At 40.3% G+C, this 20,700-nt stretch overlaps 1 protein-coding gene across 2 annotated transcripts in view; it reads left to right on the forward strand.

Annotated features, from left to right (window-relative positions):
* The window catches only part of LOC117994010 (ribosomal protein S6 kinase alpha-5-like), a 126,221-nt gene that overhangs the window by 96,754 nt on the left and 8,767 nt on the right, over positions 1-20,700 (forward strand). For both annotated transcript variants that reach the window (XM_034981890.2, XM_069507081.1), the window contains exons 7-17: positions 9,611-9,783; positions 10,650-10,731; positions 11,360-11,522; positions 13,515-13,627; positions 14,391-14,510; positions 15,680-15,784; positions 16,241-16,402; positions 16,929-17,050; positions 18,632-18,734; positions 19,321-19,423; positions 19,741-19,886. In XM_034981890.2, coding sequence (XP_034837781.1) covers positions 9,611-9,783; positions 10,650-10,731; positions 11,360-11,522; positions 13,515-13,627; positions 14,391-14,510; positions 15,680-15,784; positions 16,241-16,402; positions 16,929-17,050; positions 18,632-18,734; positions 19,321-19,423; positions 19,741-19,886 — 1,392 coding nt within the window. The remainder of the gene's footprint in view (positions 1-9,610; positions 9,784-10,649; positions 10,732-11,359; positions 11,523-13,514; positions 13,628-14,390; positions 14,511-15,679; positions 15,785-16,240; positions 16,403-16,928; positions 17,051-18,631; positions 18,735-19,320; positions 19,424-19,740; positions 19,887-20,700) is intronic.

Here is a 20,700-nt window from a genome sequence, read left to right on the forward strand (position 1 = left end):
TGAAAAGTATCCTATGTCACTCTCTAGGTCTTTCCGTCGATCCGTTGTGGCGTGAAGACAAACCAACCAACGATTAGTATGGTGCATAAAGGACTCGCAATATTTGCTCTATGTGTCAAAAGTACGATTTTAGTCCGTAATCTTAGTCATTTAACATGGCTAATATCCTTTAAAAAAAATATCTAAGGGAAAACCTACGTAGTAGTACATCCAAATTCTTTGGGGAAAACTGTAGTTTTGACATATTATGTCAACACAGAGCAATTTTTTTTCTAGCGCTTAGCTGCAATTAAACCTGCTGGCAAGTGATGAAAAATGGCGAGCGAATGAGAATTTTGAAAAATAATCACGCTACCTGAAGCTTAAAGAGGCGGTTTTAGAAAAATAAGCTTATTATTACCCCTTCCAGGTTAGCCCACTATCATCTTAGACTGCATCATGATTTACCATCAGGTGAGATTGCAGTCAAGGGCTAACTTGTATCTGAATTAAAAAAAAAAAAAAGCTTTTCGAATGATAATCGCCAAACTTCGTTTCAAAGAAGGCACGCGATGATGATGATGATGATAAAAGTTTTCCGTAACTATAGTCGACGCATTTTAAACTGAGTCATCGAGTTATCTGTCTGTTTCGCTCGCACTTTTAGGTCGTAGGTAAGTGCGAGCGAAACAGACAGATAAGTCGACGACTCAGTTTAAAATGCGTCGACTATAGTAGCCATCTACGGAACCTTACTTTAAGTGTTTTTTGACCGCTGACACGCACTTGACCAGTTTTTTAAATATCATTGAAACCTTACAACGCAATTTTGTAATATTCCGTCCCAAGGTTACGCTCGTCTAACAATAACTGGCTTTTCACAAATTTGCCGGCGAAACGAAGATAATGACGAGATATTTCAAATTCTCAAGGCAAGGTATAACGCCACGAGAATCAAATAAATGAATTGCAATGTTTCTACGTTGAACCTTGCAGTTTTCAAATTACTATTCAAATGACTGCAAAACTCATGGATATTGGAATTTTACCTTATTAGTTACTTTTGAAAGAATTCCGAAGAACTTCAATCAAAAAGTGTACAAACAATAGTAGGTACCTACTTCAAATAAATTTATTTGACTTTGACTACCTATTTGGATTTCGAAATTTTAATTGAACGTGCTCAGCAGACAATGGAGAGAACAGAATAGAATAGAATATTTTTTATTCAAGTAGACTTTTTACAAGCGCTTTCGAATAGTCGGGTAGTTTTAATTTACCACTGGTTCGGAATGCCGTTCCTACCGAGAAGAACTAGCAAGAAACTCGGCGGTTGCTCTTTTTAATTTTACAATTTACAATGTTATTATACCATACTATACAAGCCATTGCAGCCCCGTGCATTGCTGGAGCGAGTCAAATCCAAGCTTTTTAGGGTTCCGTACCTCAAAAGGAAAAACGGAACCCTTATAGGATCACTTTGTTGTCTGTCTGTCTGTCTGTCTGTCTGTCTGTCCGTCTGTCTGTCAAGAAACCTACAGGGTACTTCCCGTTGACCTAGAATCTTGAAATTTGGCAGGTAGGTAGATCTTATAGCTGATATGGGGGGAAAAATCTGAAAACCGTGAATTTAGGGTTAGATCACACAAAAAAAATTAATTGCGGTCATGAACTAATAATTAGTATTTTCAACTTTCGAAGTGAGTGACTATATCAAGTGGGGTATCATATGAAAGGTCTTCACCTGTGCATTCTAAAACAGATTTTTATTTATTTTTATGCATCATAGTTTTTGAATTATCGTGCAAAATGGCGAAAAAATACGACTGTAGTACGGAACCCTCATTGCGCGAGCCTGACTCGCACTTGGCCGGTTTTTTTATCATTTACATAGTCTTCGACTGTATAATATGCTTTTTTTGTGAGCATACTTTTAACACATCTTTTATACTTGTGTAAAGGAAAGTCTAAAATTGTATGTAGACGTTGTTATTGTTGTAAATAGAGAGGAATGGAGAGCTCGATTGCGGTAAAATGACAGCGCGGCTAGTGTGACGATCGCAATAATCTCTGATTTGCTTGATTGACGATTCTCCCAACACTGCGTCTTCCGGTGCGAGGTCGCCATTCCAGCAACTTGGGACCCCAACGTCTATCGGTTTTACGAACTATGTGCCCTGCTTATTGCCACTTCAGCTTCGAAATCCGTTGAGCTATGTCGGTTACTCTAGTTCTCCTACGGATCTCCTCATATCTGATTTGATCATGTAGAGGAACTCCAAGCGTAGTTCTCTCCATCGCCCGCTGAGTGAATCTGAGGTTTCTTATGAGGCCCATAGTTAGCGACCATGTCGTGTTACCGTGTCAGATTCTGAATAGATTACGTGAAAAATTACACTCAATCACTTGTATGCATTGCATATGCATTGTACCACGTCCTCGTTGTCCTCGGAATCAATGGAAACCTCGGGAATAACCTCGGCTTTGGTTATTACGGTACCCACTTGTAACAGCTGGTCTTCCATGGTAATTAAAACCATTATTGCTACGGTAATTACTATGAAACTGATCTTTATTATTGTAGCTGTTATGTCCTCTGAAGCCACGGAAGTAACTTCTGCCCAGGGGCTTACCTCTAACATACTTTTAAACAGATCCTGGCAGGGTCGCGATGTGGTGAGCGTGGTAGCTCTCCATCGCCCGCTGAGTGAATCTGAGGTTTCTTATGAGGCCCATAGTTAGCGAACATGTCTTGTTACCGTGTCAGATTCTCAATAGATTACGTGAAAAATTACACTCAATCATTTAAAAAATCTGATCGGTTTACTGAATACCTCATCTCCTCTCCGCTCCGCTTAGGTGGAAACCGGGCCTAAGATTCGTGTACTGAATGACTCGTAGCCCCGTTGCCTACTTATGTGATCTAATTCCCTAATGATACAATAGATAGGTATTCAATTGGGCAAGCGCCTCAAATGGGGCGTCTTATTCGGAGCGCACACAAACCTACATACAAGTGGGTTAACTGTTTTAATTATACCTCTTTTGATAATATTTGTATGTATAAAAATATCGTCTTTTATATAAAAATCGGTCAAGTGCGAGTTGGACTCACACACGAAGTAATGAACCATTGTAAAAGGAATAACACTTTTTTCTTTATTAGGGTTCCGTACCTCAAAAGGAAAAACGGAACCCTTATAGGATCACTTGGTTGTCTGTCTGTCGGTCTGTCAAGAAACCTAACCTATTGCGCTGGAACCATGTCTCATTAACATCGAAATGACGTCATTTTGACGTCAGCCGAAATAAAGATACACCATCAGCTCGAAACTTCAGTCTAGTGCTGACGTCACTAAAATGGCGGTTACGCGCATTAGCAATTTGCGGGACTTAAAGTAATGTGTACGTATTTTACGCTACACGATCAACATAGCCTTTGTTAACACTTGATTATGCAACCTTGCGTAAGATTATTGTGATAAAAAAATTCGTGAAAACTTCAATGTCAAACCAATTGCGATATGCGAATCGCGTCAATCTTCCGTTGCGATTTTCCCATCCATATTTTTTTATCTGCAAAATTTTTATGTAAATTTTGTTTTTAAATACCTACTTGCCACGTTTTTAAAACGAACTAAAAATCACTATCCATATTATAAATATTAAAGTGTGTATTAGTTGGTTTGTTCATTTGTCCTTCAATCACGTCGCAACGGAGCAACGGATTGACGTGATTTTTTGCATGGTATTGTTAGAGAACTGGAGAGTGACATATGCTACTTTTTATCCCGGAAAATCAAGGAGTTACCACGGGATTTTTAAAAACGTAAATCCACGTTACGAAGTCGCGGGCATCAGCTAGTTATAAAATTATTTTATTTTATTTTATTTTTATTTTTATATAAAGGCACACAAAACAGGTTTCAGCTATAAATGGTCCAAATAAAAATAAAAACAATCGATTAAGATCTAAGCGGTAACCCTTTATATGTGTACACAACAATGCTTAAATAAATATATGCACTAACTAACTTATAAGATACAATATTACAGAATTATAGGAGAATACCTTGTAAATTTTGAATTGTAACGTGGATCGACGGGACTTTTTGCATGGGTGTAGTGAAAGACCTGACCTGACATTAGCCACCTTTATCCCGGAAAATCAAAGAGTTCCCACGGGATTTATAAAAACCTATATACACGCGGACGAAGTTCTAGGCATCAGCTAGTGTTAGATTATATAGATAGGAATAAACCTATAGTAAATTGAAATGGTACACAGTTTCAGGGGACTCCCCCAAATACCTCCGATGCAATGCAAGATATGATGGCCTAAGAGCCGGCGCGTGCCAGACCTTTTTTATTTTATAAAAGCTGAAAGTTTCTCTACGTATTGTCCCCAACACTGGGAGGGACATTTGTTTTGAGGTTTGTTTAGATCATGGTGGCTTTGGGAGATAATAAAAAGATAAAAAAAAATAAGAAAAATAATAATTAAAAAAAAAATTTGAATTAAGTCTAATATTTTTATATTTTCTTCAGAGTAGTATTAGAAATCACGTCATGCATTTCCAGATACTTAGCATGGTGGCAACTCCCTGCCAGGCAGCTTTAAAGTTTTATAAATTATTAACGTTTAAGGGTGTCTGGCGGGAGTTCCCACGACAATTAGGTTGAGATCTATTGAGCATACTTTGACTTTGCTCAGACATAAGATTGAGTTAAAACGAGACAGATTAACTCTTTCTTAAGTCTAAGCTAAGTCAGAGTGCGCTCTATAGATCTCACCCTGTCTGGCAATGCATGACGTGATTTCTAATACTACTTAAAAAATATAAAAAATTATACTTTGACGTAAGATTTTTGACACCTTTATTACCTGTTATCTCCCAAAGATACCATAATCCAAACAAACGTTCCTCCCAGAGTTGGGGACACAGAAACATTCAGCTTTTATAAAATAAGGAAGGTCTGGCACGCGCTGGCTCTCTCTCCATAAACATACCTACTGAAAATCGTAATAACGTGCGACGACCGTAAGAACCATGGAATGCATTTAGTAAATGTTTACTCAATGCAATACAAGCTTTTGCTCACAACATTGTCCGCGTGATGTAATTTGTAGGTAGCCTATAACGGCTATAACACTCGGGGATAAGTGTTTTTTTTAAAATGGGCAACTCACTCCAGAGTCTAGAGTCTAGACCAAAAAATTACTAAGTATGCCAAAAATGATTTCACAAAAAAGACCTAATGTTCTCTAAGACAGTTTCCACGTTTGTACTATGGTTTTGGATTCCCGATTAGGTACTGTCCCAGAAATAAAATACTGGTTAAGTGTGAGTCGGACTAGCACACTAAGGGTTCCGTAGGTACCTAACTAACTGCCATCGTACTAGAAATAACACTTTATTTTTTTTTGTGATGTAAGCACAAATTCACGGTTTTCGGATTTTTCCCTCTACTTGTGCTATAAGACATTGCTATTGGCTATCTGCCTTTCATGATTCTAGGTCAACGGGAAGTATCCTCATCATCATCATCATGATCAACCCATATCAGGCTCACTACAGAGCACGAGTCTCCTCTCAGTATGAGAAGATTCCTTATATGTTTTGAATGTTTGATTGCCTTGACGAGTTATGACAGACAAGACAGACAGACAGGCAACGAAGTGATCCTAAAAGGGCGAGGCCACGACACTGCGGTGCGACATCGCATCGCAAAAACGATACCGCATCGCGATGCGATGCGTTGACGCAACGCAAAAGTTTCATCGCTTACAGCATCGTACGAGAAAACTCTGACCATGAATTTCTAGTAAGCCATGGACCGCACTACCCGTATCCTACTTCTATACTTGCGTTAAGACGCATCAAGAAAAACACACACAGCACAGAATGGCACACAGAGAGGTGTGTGTGTGAACGGGAATACGTCCTCGTACGGTGCGGCACCCCGCACAGTGTATTAGATTGCGACGTCGTAGATTTTTGCGACCCGACGTCGCATCGCAGTGTTGTGGTCTTAGCTTAGCTACAGAGTTCCTTTTTTCTTTGGTGATACGGAACCCTAAAAATACTGTGGCGGTGCTCTTCTTAGTTGAAATTGAAATGCATAATTGGCATATTGCAATTGTATAGAAAAACAATAGACACCCCATTCTTGCCACGCAGTGTTAATTTAGCAAATTACCCTTTAACACCTCAGCCAGGAATCGAACCTTGAACGTGATAGTAGCGAGGTCGCAGCCGCTCTTGCGGAAGGTTACCTTGTATATAATCGTTAAGATTTACAACATCATAATTTCAACTCTATGATTTAAATGCTAAAGAATAAATTACACTGACAAATTGTTTCTGATAAGCTTTAAGGAATATTAGCACTTATTATGCAAATCATTAAGGTTTCGTTTAGTCTGTCTATGTACATAATTTATTAAAGATATGCAAATACAACAATAGTACTTGACTCTTAAGACTTATGTAATAGAGTATGGAATCCTTCAACGAAATTAAATTTGTAAAGTTTCAAAGAATATTGGCACTTATAAATATACAGGATAAGGTTTTATTTAGTTTGGCGGTCTGTTTGGTCTTCAATTGGGTCAGCTGTGTAGCGAATTTTTGGCACTTTTTCGCGTGGCAACAAGCAGAATGCAGATACTGACTCTCCGAATGCGGTAAAGTTGCGGTCCTACCACAGAATACGGTATTTGACTTATTTGACAACTAGTCAAATCAGTAACTTTTTATCAAACGTCAAAACGCGCGCTTAGTATGCGATATTCTATGAAATACCGATGTGTGACGTCACAATCATTTGACGTGCTTTTTTTAGTTTAATCGATAATTTAAAATGGTTATTACACTTAAAGTTAAAACCAACAAAGGACGTGGATTTTACGTATTTTGGAAGACCTTTAATAATCACTGAGAAATAATTTTTTTGATGTAGTCAAATACCCAATTGTAAATAGGGTAATAGGAGTGGCATTTGCTGTGTTTAATATCCAACATTAATTCTAAGCAACTTACTCAAACAAAAAAAATCGGTCAAGGCCGAGTCGGACTTGCACACGAAGGGCCTGTTAATTTTTAGGGTTCCGTACCTCAAAAGGAACAATGGAACCCTTATAGGATCACTTTGTTGTCTGTCATGAAAATCAATACAATCATGAAATCTGGCAGGTAGGTAGGTCTTATAACAGACATTAGGGGAAAAATCTGAAAACCGTGAATTTGTAGTTACACCACACAAAAAAAAATTAAATTGTGGTCATGAACTAAAAATTAGTATTTTCGATTTTCAAAGTAATATAACTATATCAAGTGGGGTATCATATGAAAGGGCTTCACCTGTGCCTTCTAAAACAGATTTTTAATTATTTTTATGCATCATAGTTTTGGAATTATTGTGCAAAATGTCGAAAAAATACGACTGTAGTACGGAATCCTCGCTGCGCGAGCCTGACTCGCACTTGGCATTTATGAGTCGACCAGTGAGTCAGGACTTTTCTTTTTATATATTATTATTATAATACAAAAACCCATACAAGTCTTATTACCATCTTTAGTGGACAATAAATAATAATATACTGCTCATAGTATGATAATCATGATAATACTATGTGTCTTCAAGGTTCGTAACGCGGAAACTTGTTACGCGTGCTATATTAAACGTAAACATAGTATATAATAGTATATACGTAATCGGCAATGTTCGGTTGTGTTCGGCGTAGGAGTGTTACATCTTCGGTTATTTTAATTAAAAGCAAAAATGTTATAGTACCTAGGTGTGTAGTTCTATGGTAGAGATTGTGAAACTTTTTTTTACAAACATTGCGCTTAGAGTTTCTCTACGTGATCCAATCTTTCTAAATAATAATAATATAATAGGCTTGAAACCATACAGAGGCAGTTTCTTAAATACTTAGCTTTTAAAGACTTTAAAAAATTTAATAGTTATGAGGAAGCGTGTACTCACTACGGTATCGGCTCACTGGAACATAGAAGGGAACAATGTGATATGTTGTTACTGCAAGCAATTTTAACCGGCTCAATCGATTGTCCTAGCTTACTCTCAGCCTTTTCATTTAATGCTCAACCATTAAGAACGCGTCACACGCGCCTTCTAAATGTTCCCAAATCTAACTCAAATTATGCGCGAAATTCTATAATTCCACGCTTGGTACGTACTTATAACAATCAGTTCGCTGAGTTTGACTTATTTTACCTATCAAACAATAAATTTAAAAAGGAATTAAGAAACTATCATCGTAAAACAAAAAAAAAAAGTAGCTAACATCTAAATATGCATGCAATCATACACTCCCATTTACACACACACACACATGCACACACGCTCACACATACTCATAAGCACACACTCACACACGCATACACACACACATACAATAATAAAAAAATATTTATTTAAGAAAAAATATTTACAGGTTACAACAAATTCAGGTATAATCATAAACTCGAAGCTTGAGTTTTTCCGTATACCGAAGCCGTTAACATTAGGTATCTACACGTCTAACACGTAACATTTACCTAATTAAAAGCTAAATAACAATTACTTATAAACTAACAACATTGAACCAAATGTAGGATATTTTAAAACTTATATTTAGTAGGTAAAAACGCAATATAAAAATTAATCGCTAAATGTGTCGTAATCGCAAATCTCGAGAACAGCTGAACCGATTACGCTAATTCTTTTTTTATAATATTCCTTGAAGTACGAGAATGGTTCTTACGGAGGGAAAATTTTAAAAAAATCCTGAAAAGAATCGACTGTTAGGCGGTACGAAGTTCGCCGGGGCAGCTAGTTTGAAATAAAAAGAACCAGAGGAACCGACGTAGATCAGCAGGTTGTAATGCTGATGTGGCAATCGGCAGGGCACAGATAGACGATATCAAACGAGTCAGTCGTAGCGAGCTAGAGCTGGATTCAGGCGCGGCGTAAGATCGTGGCGTGTGGATCTTTGTCCAGCGGTCGTGGGACGTATATCGGTTGATGATGATGATGATGATGATGATGATGATGATGATGATGATGATGATGATGATGATGATGATGAGTCTAGGCGGATTAAAATGTATTCCTCGCGGATATTACATGATTCTTCTTATTATGAACTAGCTTATGCTCGCGACTTCGTCCGCGTCGATTACGCAAATTTCAAACCCCTATTTCACCCCCTTAGGGGTTGAATTTTCAAAAACCCTTTCTTAGCGGATGCCTACGTCATAATAGCTATCTGAATGCCAAATTTTGGCTCGATTCGTCCAGTTGTTTGAGCTGTGCGTTGATAGATCAGTCAGTCAGTCAGTCACCTTTTCCTTTTATATATTTAGATGTATTAGTAATTACTTATTAGTATGGATGTGTAAAGTGGGTAATCACCCTTATGACATTGGATATGCAAATTGCAAGTGTCAGTCATGTAACGAACACGGAATAAACGGATTGTGTGAATATTCTCTGCGTCTAATTTGCTTCCCTTCGCCCTCAGTACATAATGATAATGATAATAGTGAAGATATATTTGTGTTTGTTCTATCATATTCGAAACAATTCGACTTATACTTAATCATTGTATCTCTGTTGTCCCCAGGCGGTAGACTGGTGGTCGGTCGGCGTGCTAACCTACGAGCTGTTGACGGGGGCATCCCCCTTCACGGTGGAAGGGGAGAAGAACACCCAGCAGGAAATCACCAAGCGCATCGTGCGTTGCAGTTACCCCGTGCCGAACGATGTCAGTCCCGAAGTGCAGGACTTTATTAAAAAGTACGTTTTTATTGCTTGATAGGTTTGCACTTGACGACAATCATGCTTAAAAAAGCAACGATGGAGCGCGTTTGCCTAGAAGATGTCTATTCATTCTTGTTTTGAATTCATTCAGGCTATACGTCCCTTAGCGATTCGTATCATTTTTGGGTGTTTGGTTTCGGATTGACTATGCTGCGTAGGCCCTACTGGCCGCTACAGCGTCACCGGGGGGGTTGGCGAGCGCGAAGCTCCGCCTGGGGGTGAGCCCTAGGACTCGAAGAAATAATTCGAGAGGTCGGGGGGCAACGTCCTCCTAAGGGCGCCTCCTGTGAGGCTCGGACCACGGCTTAGGATGACGTTGGGATGGGTGGAATTGTTGGACTACTGGGGTTCGTATCAGAAAAGTGTACGTGTTTATAGTATACTAGCTGACCCGCCCCAGCTTCGCTCGGATGGAATTCAGAAAATCAAGGTGGGGGTTGAATTTTCAAAAATCCTGAAACACGTATTTCTTCATTTGTGACCAAGAACCCAAATACCAATTTTCATGTAAATAACTTGACGGACTAAAATGACGGACTTTCATACGAACTTCCAACCCCCACTTAGGGGTGGAATTTCGAAAAATCCTTAGTATAATCCTTAGGGTACCCACTCTTTATCAAGAACACACCCTCAAAATTTCATTTCTCTAGGACCAGCGGTTTAGACTGCGTTGATATAAGTCGGTCAGTCAGTCAGTCAGTCAGGATGTCGAATTTTATATGTAAAAAGAAGAAGGAGGAACTAAACTGTTAATTGGGGCATTCCGTGGATGAAGTGTAATCTTTGCTAATCAAAACGAAAGCCATTTATAAATTGAAGTTATTTTCTGTTTCTTACAGATTGTTAGTCAAAGACCCGCGACGTCGTCTCGGCGGCGGTGACAAGGACGCGGAAGAACTGAAGAGGCATCCCTTTTTCCAGGTTAGATATCATTTCCAATTTTACTTTCTAGCCATGCTTCGAAAGAACTACTTGGCTAAAACCAACATTTATTTAAGTAATGATGAGTTCCAAAATTCAAGAAAACCTTGGGTATCATCAAAATCTTCTAACTGTGTCCCATTTTTGACATAATCTGGGACTTAAATCTAAAAAAAACAACATTAAATTAAAACTAAAATAAATTAAATTAAATCTAAAACCTCATCGAGACCACCGCAGCGAGGCATTGTACCCAAGATGCTTGCAGCATTACCCCTTTGGATGGCCAAACTAATTCTTTGACCAAGGTAGCTGCCAGCTCTTGGGTCCCCGGTTGACTCGATAACTCTTTTCGCAATTCTGGGACTGGAAAACAATAAGCTGATATTTAAGTGTGTTCCATTTTCGAAACCACAGAATCTGCAATGGGAAGCGATATCCCGATATCTAACTTTGTCCCATTTTTAAACCACAGAAGTCCAATATTTAACCGTATCCCTTCTTTGACCTACAGAATATGGATTCGCATGCGATATCTTGATGTTAACCATGCTCCATTTTTGACCCACAGAATCCAGATTGGCAAGCGATATCCTGATATTAATCATGTCCCATTTCTGTCCCACAGAACCTGGACTGGGAGGCCGTATCCCGACGGGAAGTGTCGGCGCCGTTCGTACCGCAGCTGTCTCATGCGGCGGACACCTGCAACTTCGCTGATGAGTTCACGCGCATGCCTCCCACGGATTCTCCCGCGCAGGCACCCAAGCATTACGACAAACTGTTCCTTGGTAAGACATCATCATATCTTACTACCTTCCGTGTTTTCTAAGCGCTCCTTCTATTCAGGCGCAGAAGCATTATGATATGTACGGGAGCGGTGTGCAGGCTCGACCGTACCAAAGGGGAGATCTCCCACCGAGCGGTTGGTTGTGCTCGGTAGCGCCAGCTGGGCCGACGGTTATGTCCGACTTCTATATATAGTCCAGATTGCAGAAAACTCCGTTAGTGCGATTACTATCGGCGGTACATTTGTTCGGGACTACGTCATCGATTGAACAGCGCCATCTAGTTTCTATTGTGGCAACCGCCACAAACTGTTCCTCGGTGAGACAGCACTGTCTTTATCATCATCATCACCACAACATCACATAACTATAAAGTACGTGACAGGTCGAAATGAACGTAGCGATCTACCAATCGCACACCTCAAGCATCAGTGAGCGATCAAGGGAGTGTTTACTCACTGTCAGACCAGAATAACCACTAAAACCCAGCGGAGTCGTCTCCGTCATGATGGGGCAACACGGAAACTGTTAGATGCGATGTTAGGTGGGGGTGTCTGGTGCAAATGGAAACAACCACTGAGTCTGGTAGATACCCCTTTATTGTCCACACTTTAAACTTATTGTTTATAAAATATAGGTATGTGCTTGGATTATACCACTCGCGGGACCCCAGTGAAGGGTCGGTTCGGGCCATAGTTACTCTCCTCCAGTCTTTATCTTAAAGCCTGGCCGGCAGGCAGAAGCCGGGTCCGTAGCCAGGGAAGATGAGACAGAAGAATGGAAACTGACTGATTTGGTTGCGATGTAGCATTTTTATAGGCCACATACTGCTGATTGGCAAATTATTGATGTCAATTCGGAAATAGCAATTCAGCAATATGCGGCTTAGGCTAGGGTTGTAACAGAACGCAATTTGCATACTACTGTGTCGTCTCAGCGATAGGTTTTTTTTTAAAGAATATTAGCCATGTTAAATGACTAATATTCCTCTTTCCTCTCCAACTAAGCGTCAGGCTTGTGCTAGGAGTAGGTACGACAATAGTGCAACGGGCGGGGTTTGAACCGTCGACCTTTCGGTTTTCAGTCCACTCCTTTACCGGTTGAGCTATTGAGGCTTCTATACAGGATGCCCCCGCTTTTATGCTTCTGGGTCCACGTTTACGGCCTGAGGTAGTGCATATCTGCGCCTCCTGCCTCCCTGGCGTTTGGGGCGTATAGGATGATTATTCCGGCCGGTATTTTTTTCGGTCATATGGTATCTATACCACACCAGATAGAATTAACTGAAAAATATACTACTGAATAATTTTTATTGTTCTGAGCCATAAATTATCATTTTCCGTGGTTACTTTAGAGACTAGCTTTAATTTAGTCCACCTACACTAGTTCGTCCTCAAAAATTTGCTCTGGTTAATAGATCTGACACCATTAATAGAATTAAGTTTGTTACTGCTTTAATTGCTTCCTGTCTATCTATTTATAGCTCTGTATTCTATATCTATCTGCCAATTCGCACTTGGCCAGCCTGGTAGACTATGGCGACCATATCTTGTCATTTATAAATAACTAGCTTATGCTCGCGACTTCGTCCGCGTGGACTACACCAATTTCAAACCCCTATTTCACCCCCTTAGGGGTTGAATTTTCAAAAATCTTTTCTTAGCGGATGCCTACGTCATAATAGCTATCTGCATGCCAAATTTCAGCCCGATCCGTCCAGTAGGTTGAGCTGTGCGTTGATAGATCAGTCAGTCAGTCAGTCACATTTTCCTTTTATATATTTAAAATTTAAAATTTCAAAAATTGCATAACCGGCAGGAATCGAACTTGCATCTTCTGGGTTCGCGCCTGGTACCTTGACCACTAGGCCACGGTTTCGCTTACTGCTAGTGACAAAATTTGTGATATGTATGTTCACTCAGTACTGAAGCGACTGTTTACTAACTTGTCATTTATATCGATGGTTGTATAATATGTTGTATGCTATTGTTGCAGGTTATTCGTACGTAGCGCCCAGCATACTGTTCTCAGAAAACGTGATCTCGGACCAGATTTGGATGCAGGCGACTGGCCAGAAGCATGACAAGTTAAAAGGATGGGTTGCTAAGGTAGATTATAGTAGAATAAACTAGTGAGATTTTTCTCGGACTAAGAATAAGGAGACTTGGCATTAAAATAATAACACCTTGTTAAAGCAAGCTAGGTGTATAGAAAAGCTCTGAAGAGTGATAGAGACATAAACACAGTTTTTTGTCTTTGTCATAGTTTAACGTTGTAGTTTGTGCCCAACAAACCTCTGTGATAGTAATTTATTGCGAATATTACGAGTTTTTATTTAGTTTTCTGTTTTAAATTTAGTATTGAAGGTGTGTAGAAGCTATTTATGTTGCATTGCTGTGTAAAAGTTGCAGCGAACGCAAATTATGAAACATAACTTTTGCTACACAACATAACATAGCTGAGTTTGTTGTGGGCTCTTCTCAGACCTGGGCGCGTTTGGAACCCTCGTAGCTTTAGTTTTAAGTTTGCGTAATAATTATCACCACTATAATCTTAGAAATCCAACATCTGACCTTCAAAAAGAGTTATTAATTACCTATTTTGAATAAATCATTTGACTTTGACTTTGACTAACCTTTCTTTCATACGTGAGTATTATTTCATTTTGTTGTTTTGTCCCTTTCGGGTATACGCGTTTGACAAGTCTCTTGATTCTTAGTCTGGGAGAGTTTTTTTTTTTTTTTTTTAATTTAGACATAGACATTTGACATGGACATTGACACAGACTATATACTCATAACAATCAAAAGCGCAGAGAACGCGTTTTTTTTTCAATAAATTAACTGAACGCAATTTAAACTTTATGCACAGGATTCACCGTTTTTCCAAAAGTACTCCGTGGATCTAAGCACGCCTCTACTGGGGGACGGATCTTATGCAGTTTGCCGGAAATGCATACATCGACAGACCGGAAAAGAATATGCTGTTAAGGTCAGTGTACATTATTTCGGATCAGATAGTAGGGGAGCGTAAGATGTTAAATAGGGACTTACTCGAGCGTCGTGGGGACCTATTGGATTGTGAAGATTATGGTGCTAAAAAGAAAGAAAGGTTATATGATGTAATCCTCTTTCACTGGTGGGGAGAGCGCGTACAAGTTTTCAAAAGTGTAAAAAAAATATAGTCACAAAGTCAAAGTAGCTCCTATTCAAAAGACTGACGATTTAGACGCAACCAAAAGTCATGACCGATGTTTGAAACTTTCTGACTCTCCCATTTCCTTATGTCACGCTCAAATTGTTAGATCAATGAAATGCACTTTTTCTGCATCTAATCAGCTTGCCTTGTCTTAATCTGACGCGCTCGAGTGAATCCCAAAATCCCCTCTTGGGCTCCCCTACCAAGACCTAGCGCATTATGAGTTATATTGCGTAAAATTTAACTGCTCACACGCCATTTTAATTCTGTGTCAAATTTCATGTTAAAAGTACGATTTTAGTCCTTACTTTAAAGGTGAACCGTACTTTTGACATGACCATGACCCATAGGGTCAAAATGGCACGTAAGGAGTAATTTTGTATGGACTATATATAGCCACACACATAGCCAATGCATCCGAGTTTTCCCAAAAAATAAAGCTTGTATACATAATATCTACATTGTTGCCAGTGATCACATATGGATCCGAGACATGGTCGCTAACTATGGGCCTCATAAGAAAGCTCAGAGTCACTCAGCGGGCGATGGAGAGAGCTATGTGCGGAGTTTCTCTACGTGATCAAATCAGAAATGAGGAGATCCGTAGGAGAACTAGAGTAACCGACATAGCTCAACGGGTTGCGAAGCTGAAGTGGCAATGGGCAGGGCACATAGTTCGTACAACCGATAGACGTTGGGGTCCCAAGGTGCTAGAATGGTGACCTCGCACCGGAAGACGCAGCGTTGAAAGACCCCCCCACTAGGTGGACGGACGACATCAGACGAGTCGCAGGGAGCCGCTGGATGGCGGCGGCGCAAGACCGTGGCGTGTGGAAGTCCCTACAAGAGACCTATGTCCAGCAGTGGACGTCTATTGGTTGATGATGATGACATATCTACATGCCTATGTATGGTATGGTCTTTATTTCAATTTCTCGAATAATATATTTTTTCTCTTATAGATAATATCATCACAAAAGAAGGATGTCAAACAAGAAATAGAGTTGCTAAAAGCGTGTCAAGGATGCCCCTACATCATCGCGTTGCATGACGTTTTCTACGACTCGGTAAGTTTAAAATTTTCGTCTTCTAGTATGACCAGTTCACAATTTTCTTCAGTCTATGATGTCTAGTATTCCGCCCTGCCACTACTAAAGAAGCAAGAAAAGCATGCAATCTTTAAAACACACTCAACATATGCACTCGAAGCTAAGTGTTAATTGCAAAGTGTTTTACAAGAGTTGTGCGGTGTTAGTGCGTAGTGCTTTTTTCCTGCTTCTTTAGTAGTGGGAGGACGAGCTGTTGATTGAATGATTTTTTGAAAGTAGTTCTCACGCGCCATTTTAACTTTATTTGTCAACTGTCATGTCAAAAAGCACGATTTTACTGTTGTTATTTTAAAGGTGAACCGTACTTTTGACATGTCAGTTGACACATTGAGTTAAAATGGCGCGTGATAACTCTGTTTATACGGACTATAACTTATTTTACCTATTTTTATAACAGTGTATATTGTTTTCCAGGCGTTTACGTACATAGTAACGGAACTAGCGTCGGGCGGAGAGCTCTCCTCGATAATAGGGTCTGCGGGAGAGAGAGTCGCGAGGAGACTTCTGGCGCAGCTCGCTTTGGCCGTTCGGCATATGCATGCGAGGAATGTCGTGCATAGGGACATTAAACCTGAGGTGAGTCGGATAACTTCTTTATGTTTCATGGTCTCCTAGTACTTTGTTAGAGATATTTTAAGAGCTGAACCTGAGGTGAGTGTGTATAAGTCCCGCAAATTGCTATTGTCATGTCTCATTAACATCGTAATGACGTCGTTTTGACATCAGCTCAAAACTTCAGTCTAGTGCTGACGTCACTAAAATGGCGGCCACGAGCATTAACAATTTGCGGGACTTGTACTTCTTTGTTTTATGGGCTTGTAGTAGAGGTAGTTCAGCAAACTTAGCAAAAGTGGTTTGAACAATGTCCTCATCTTACCTACGACTCGTGTCAGATTTGTCGGTGCTGGTTTTGCTGTCCGGCATAGTGACAGTTGCTAGTTAGGTGGAGAAGTCTCCTCAATAATGAAGTCTGCGGGAGAGAGAATCGCGAGGAGACATTAAATGCCGCTCGCGTTAGCCGTGCGGCATATGCATGCGAGGAACGTCGTGCAGAGGTAAGTCGCGGGCATTGTCTAGTATTACAATAAATGTATTGTTACAGAACATCCTGCTGAGCAGTTGCAGACTGAACGAGGCTAAAGTGAAGGTGGTGGACTTCGGGTTCGCGCGACGGTTGCCCGACTGCGTGGACGACCGACAGCGGATGATGACGCCTTGCTTCAGGTAATACTCATTGAACTATTGCGAGTGATATCCACTGGTAACCAGAACTTATGGCTATTATTATACTCATCATGATCAACCCATCACTGAGAGGTCCTCAAATCCTTCTCACTCTGAGAGGAGCCCCTGCTCACTACAGAGCAGGGGCTCCTCTCAGAGTGAGAAGGATTTGGCCATAGTCTACCACGCTGTCAATAACTATTTGCCTTACCTTGTAATTTCAGTGATTTAATATTTTTCAAACCTGCAATGCATCATGCTAAACCCGGGTCTGCCTTTAGAATGACATTTCAGCATTGTAGAGCCTTGTCTCTGTCACTCATACCTATGTGACGTTTTGTCGGTCTCAACGACAGAGACAATGCTCTACAAATCTGCTATCTCCTTCTAAAGGTCGATGTACATTACTCATGCTTGTGTTATCGGTATACGTAAGGTACACTATATGTGTGCGTTTGACAGCGCTTGCTCGCGACTGATTGGTCCGACATGCACGCACACTTACGCAAAGAACCATATAAACGACGTTACCACAAGTAAAGTTCACTAGCCTTCGTGAATTGCAAGAACTGTACTTCATAAACGAGATAGCTCCGTCCGCTTCCTGACATCAAGCCTTGTAGTTTAATTTAATTTAATTTTAGTTTAATTTAATTTTTAATTTATTTTATTTTGTAGAGACAAACAGTTACAATTAGATAAATAGATAGTATATATATTATATATATAAAAACACTTAAAAGTTAAAACAAAGCAGTCTCCAATGAGAAATTAACACTTATAATAAAAATTATGTCCACAACACACGGGCATAGTCCATGTATGAAAACTAGTCACAGAGTATTTAATCACTAACTAGGTAGGTAAACTTATGAATAGAATAGAATAGAATAGAATGTTTTTTTATTCATGTAAACTTTTTACAAGTGCTTATGAATAGTCGGGTAGTTTTAATTTACCACTGGTTCGGAATGCCGTTCCTACCGAGAAGAACCAGCAAGGAACTCGGCGGTTGCTCTTTTTAATTTTTCAATTTACAATGTTATTATACCGTACCTACTATACAAGCCATTGCAGCCCTGTGCATTGCTGGAGCGAGTCAAATCCAAGCTTTTTTATCGTTTACATAGTCTGCGACTGTATAATATGCTTTTTTTAGGAGCATACTTTTAACAATTTTTTTTTAAACTTGTGTAAAGGCAAGTCTAAAATTGCTTGTGGAATTTTATTATAAAATATTACACTCATTCCCACAAATGACTTTCCCTTCCCACCTTCCAGAGGCGGAGCGCAGGAGTAGCGAGCTTATTTTTGTTTCTAGTTTGCCTATCATGGAGATCACTGATTTTTTTGTAACTGTGAATGTTTTTTCGTACAAAAATTATATTATTGTAAATATATTGGGAAGCTACTGTAAGAATACCTAATTCCTTAATATATGGAACACAGAACTAAAATCGATTAAAGTATAAACTATAACTTGGCAGAATTTGATATTGCTAATTTATACCTATGGAGAGAGAGATGAAAAATATCACTTTAGTAATATGTAATTTTGATTTTTTTATGTTTTGTTGGCAGTTTGCCGTACGCAGCGCCAGAAGTAGTGTCATGTATCCGAGGCGGGTCCGCCGCGGCGGGCTACGGGTCCGGCTGCGACCTGTGGAGTCTTGGAGTTATTTTTGTAAGTATAAGGGTCCCTATCCACTGACGTGAAGCGAAACGAAGTTGGCGACGAGGATAGGCACCATGTGCTGTGGGAGTGTCCCCTTTATGAGGACTTGCGAGTGACGATGTTAGATGGGATCGTACGCGGGGAAGCGGGGCCGGTCTTCTACACGGACCTCGTCTCATCGGCGGGGAACTACAACCGACTACGGGCATTCGCGCACCATTGGCATAAGAGGCGGAGTAGCTCGGAAAGTGATCCTATAAGGATTCCTTTTTCCTTTTGAGTTACGGAACCCTAAAAATTGGAAAAAGATGTATTTATTTAACGACGAATTAGCCAGCTGAAATGGCAGTGGGCAGGACACGTCTGCCGCAGAACCGATGGCCGATGGGGCAGAAGTGTTCTGGAGTTGAGACCGCGTATCAGCAAGCGCAGTGTGTGACGACCTCCAACCCGTTGGACTGACGACCTTAAGAAGATAGCAGGAAGTGGGTGGATGAGGAAGGCGGAGGATCGTGTGTGGCCTATGTCCAGCAGTGGATGCAAACAGGCTGATTGATTGATTGATTGAGTATTTATTGGTTTAATGTTGTTCCAGTACTGCCTTCTGTGTGGAAAGGCGCCGTTCCAGCCTGTCTCCACAAAGGAGCCGGTCACAGCTTTTATGGATAGGATCCGATCCGGAAGCTTCTCTATGGAGGGTAACATTTTTTTTATATCAGTACCCTTATTATAATAATTTTATTTCTGGCAATGTAATATTATAAATGCGAAAGTGTGTTTGTTTGTTGATTTGTTCTTCAATCACGTCGCAACGGTGCAACGGATTGACGTGATTTTTTGCATGGGTATAGATAAAGACCTGGAGAGTGACATACTGGCTAGTTTTTATCCCGGAAAATCAAACAGTTCCCACGGGATATTTAAAAACCTAATTCCACGCTGATGAAGTCGCGGGCATAGTCAACTACATAAATATCTTATTAGACATACCTAAATAAAATATTTTTGTTTATAGGTCAAGTCTGGGAGGACATTTCGTGCGACAGCAAGCGTCTAGTGTCCGGCCTTTTGGCCGTGGAGCCTTCTGAGAGGCTGACCGTTACGGAACTCTTACAAGAACTGGGATTCAACACTTCTGATGCTAACAACTTTAAACTACAGGTTAGTATAATTTAAGACGGGCCTCAGACGAGTCGCAGGGAGCCGCTGGATCCAGGCGGCGCAAGACCGTGGCGTGTGGAAGTCCCTACAAGAGACCTATGTCCAGCTGTGGACGTCTATTGGTTGATGATGATGATGATGATGATGATGATGATGGTGATGATGATGATGATGATGATGATGATGATTATTATTATGATCATGATGATGATTATGATGATGATGATGATGATGATGATTATGATCATGATGATGATTATGATGATGATGATGATGAAGAAGGGCCTTGTCTGGTGGGAGCTTTCGGCCGTGGCTAGTTCTCACTTCCCACAACACTAGCAAGAGTTGTGCCGCCAAGCGATTTAGCGTTTCGGTACGATGTTGTGTATAAATCAATAAGGGGTATGGACTATGGATATATTAAAAGTCGCAAATTCCTTTCTAAGTTACCCCGGATCCAGCTTAGACTGCATCATCACTTACCATCACCAGTAAGATCGCATTTATTAAGGCACAGTCATCACCATCATCATGATCAACCCATCACCGGCTCACTACAGAGGGCGGGTCTTCTCTCAGAGTGAGAAGGGTTTTTGGCCATAGTCTACCACGCTGGCCATGTGCGGATTGGTAGACTTCACACACCTTTGAGAACATTATGAAGAACTCCCAGGCATGCAGGTTTCCTCACGATGTTTTCCTTCACCGTTAAAGCAAATGATATTTTATTAATTAAAACGCACATAACTCCGAAAAGTTAGAGGTGCGTGCCCGGGATCGAACCCCCGACCTCCGATTAGAAGGCGGACGTCCT

This window comes from Maniola hyperantus, chromosome 25, assembly GCF_902806685.2.
Source record: "Maniola hyperantus chromosome 25, iAphHyp1.2, whole genome shotgun sequence".
In the NCBI taxonomy this organism is placed as follows: Eukaryota; Metazoa; Arthropoda; class Insecta; order Lepidoptera; family Nymphalidae; genus Maniola; species Maniola hyperantus.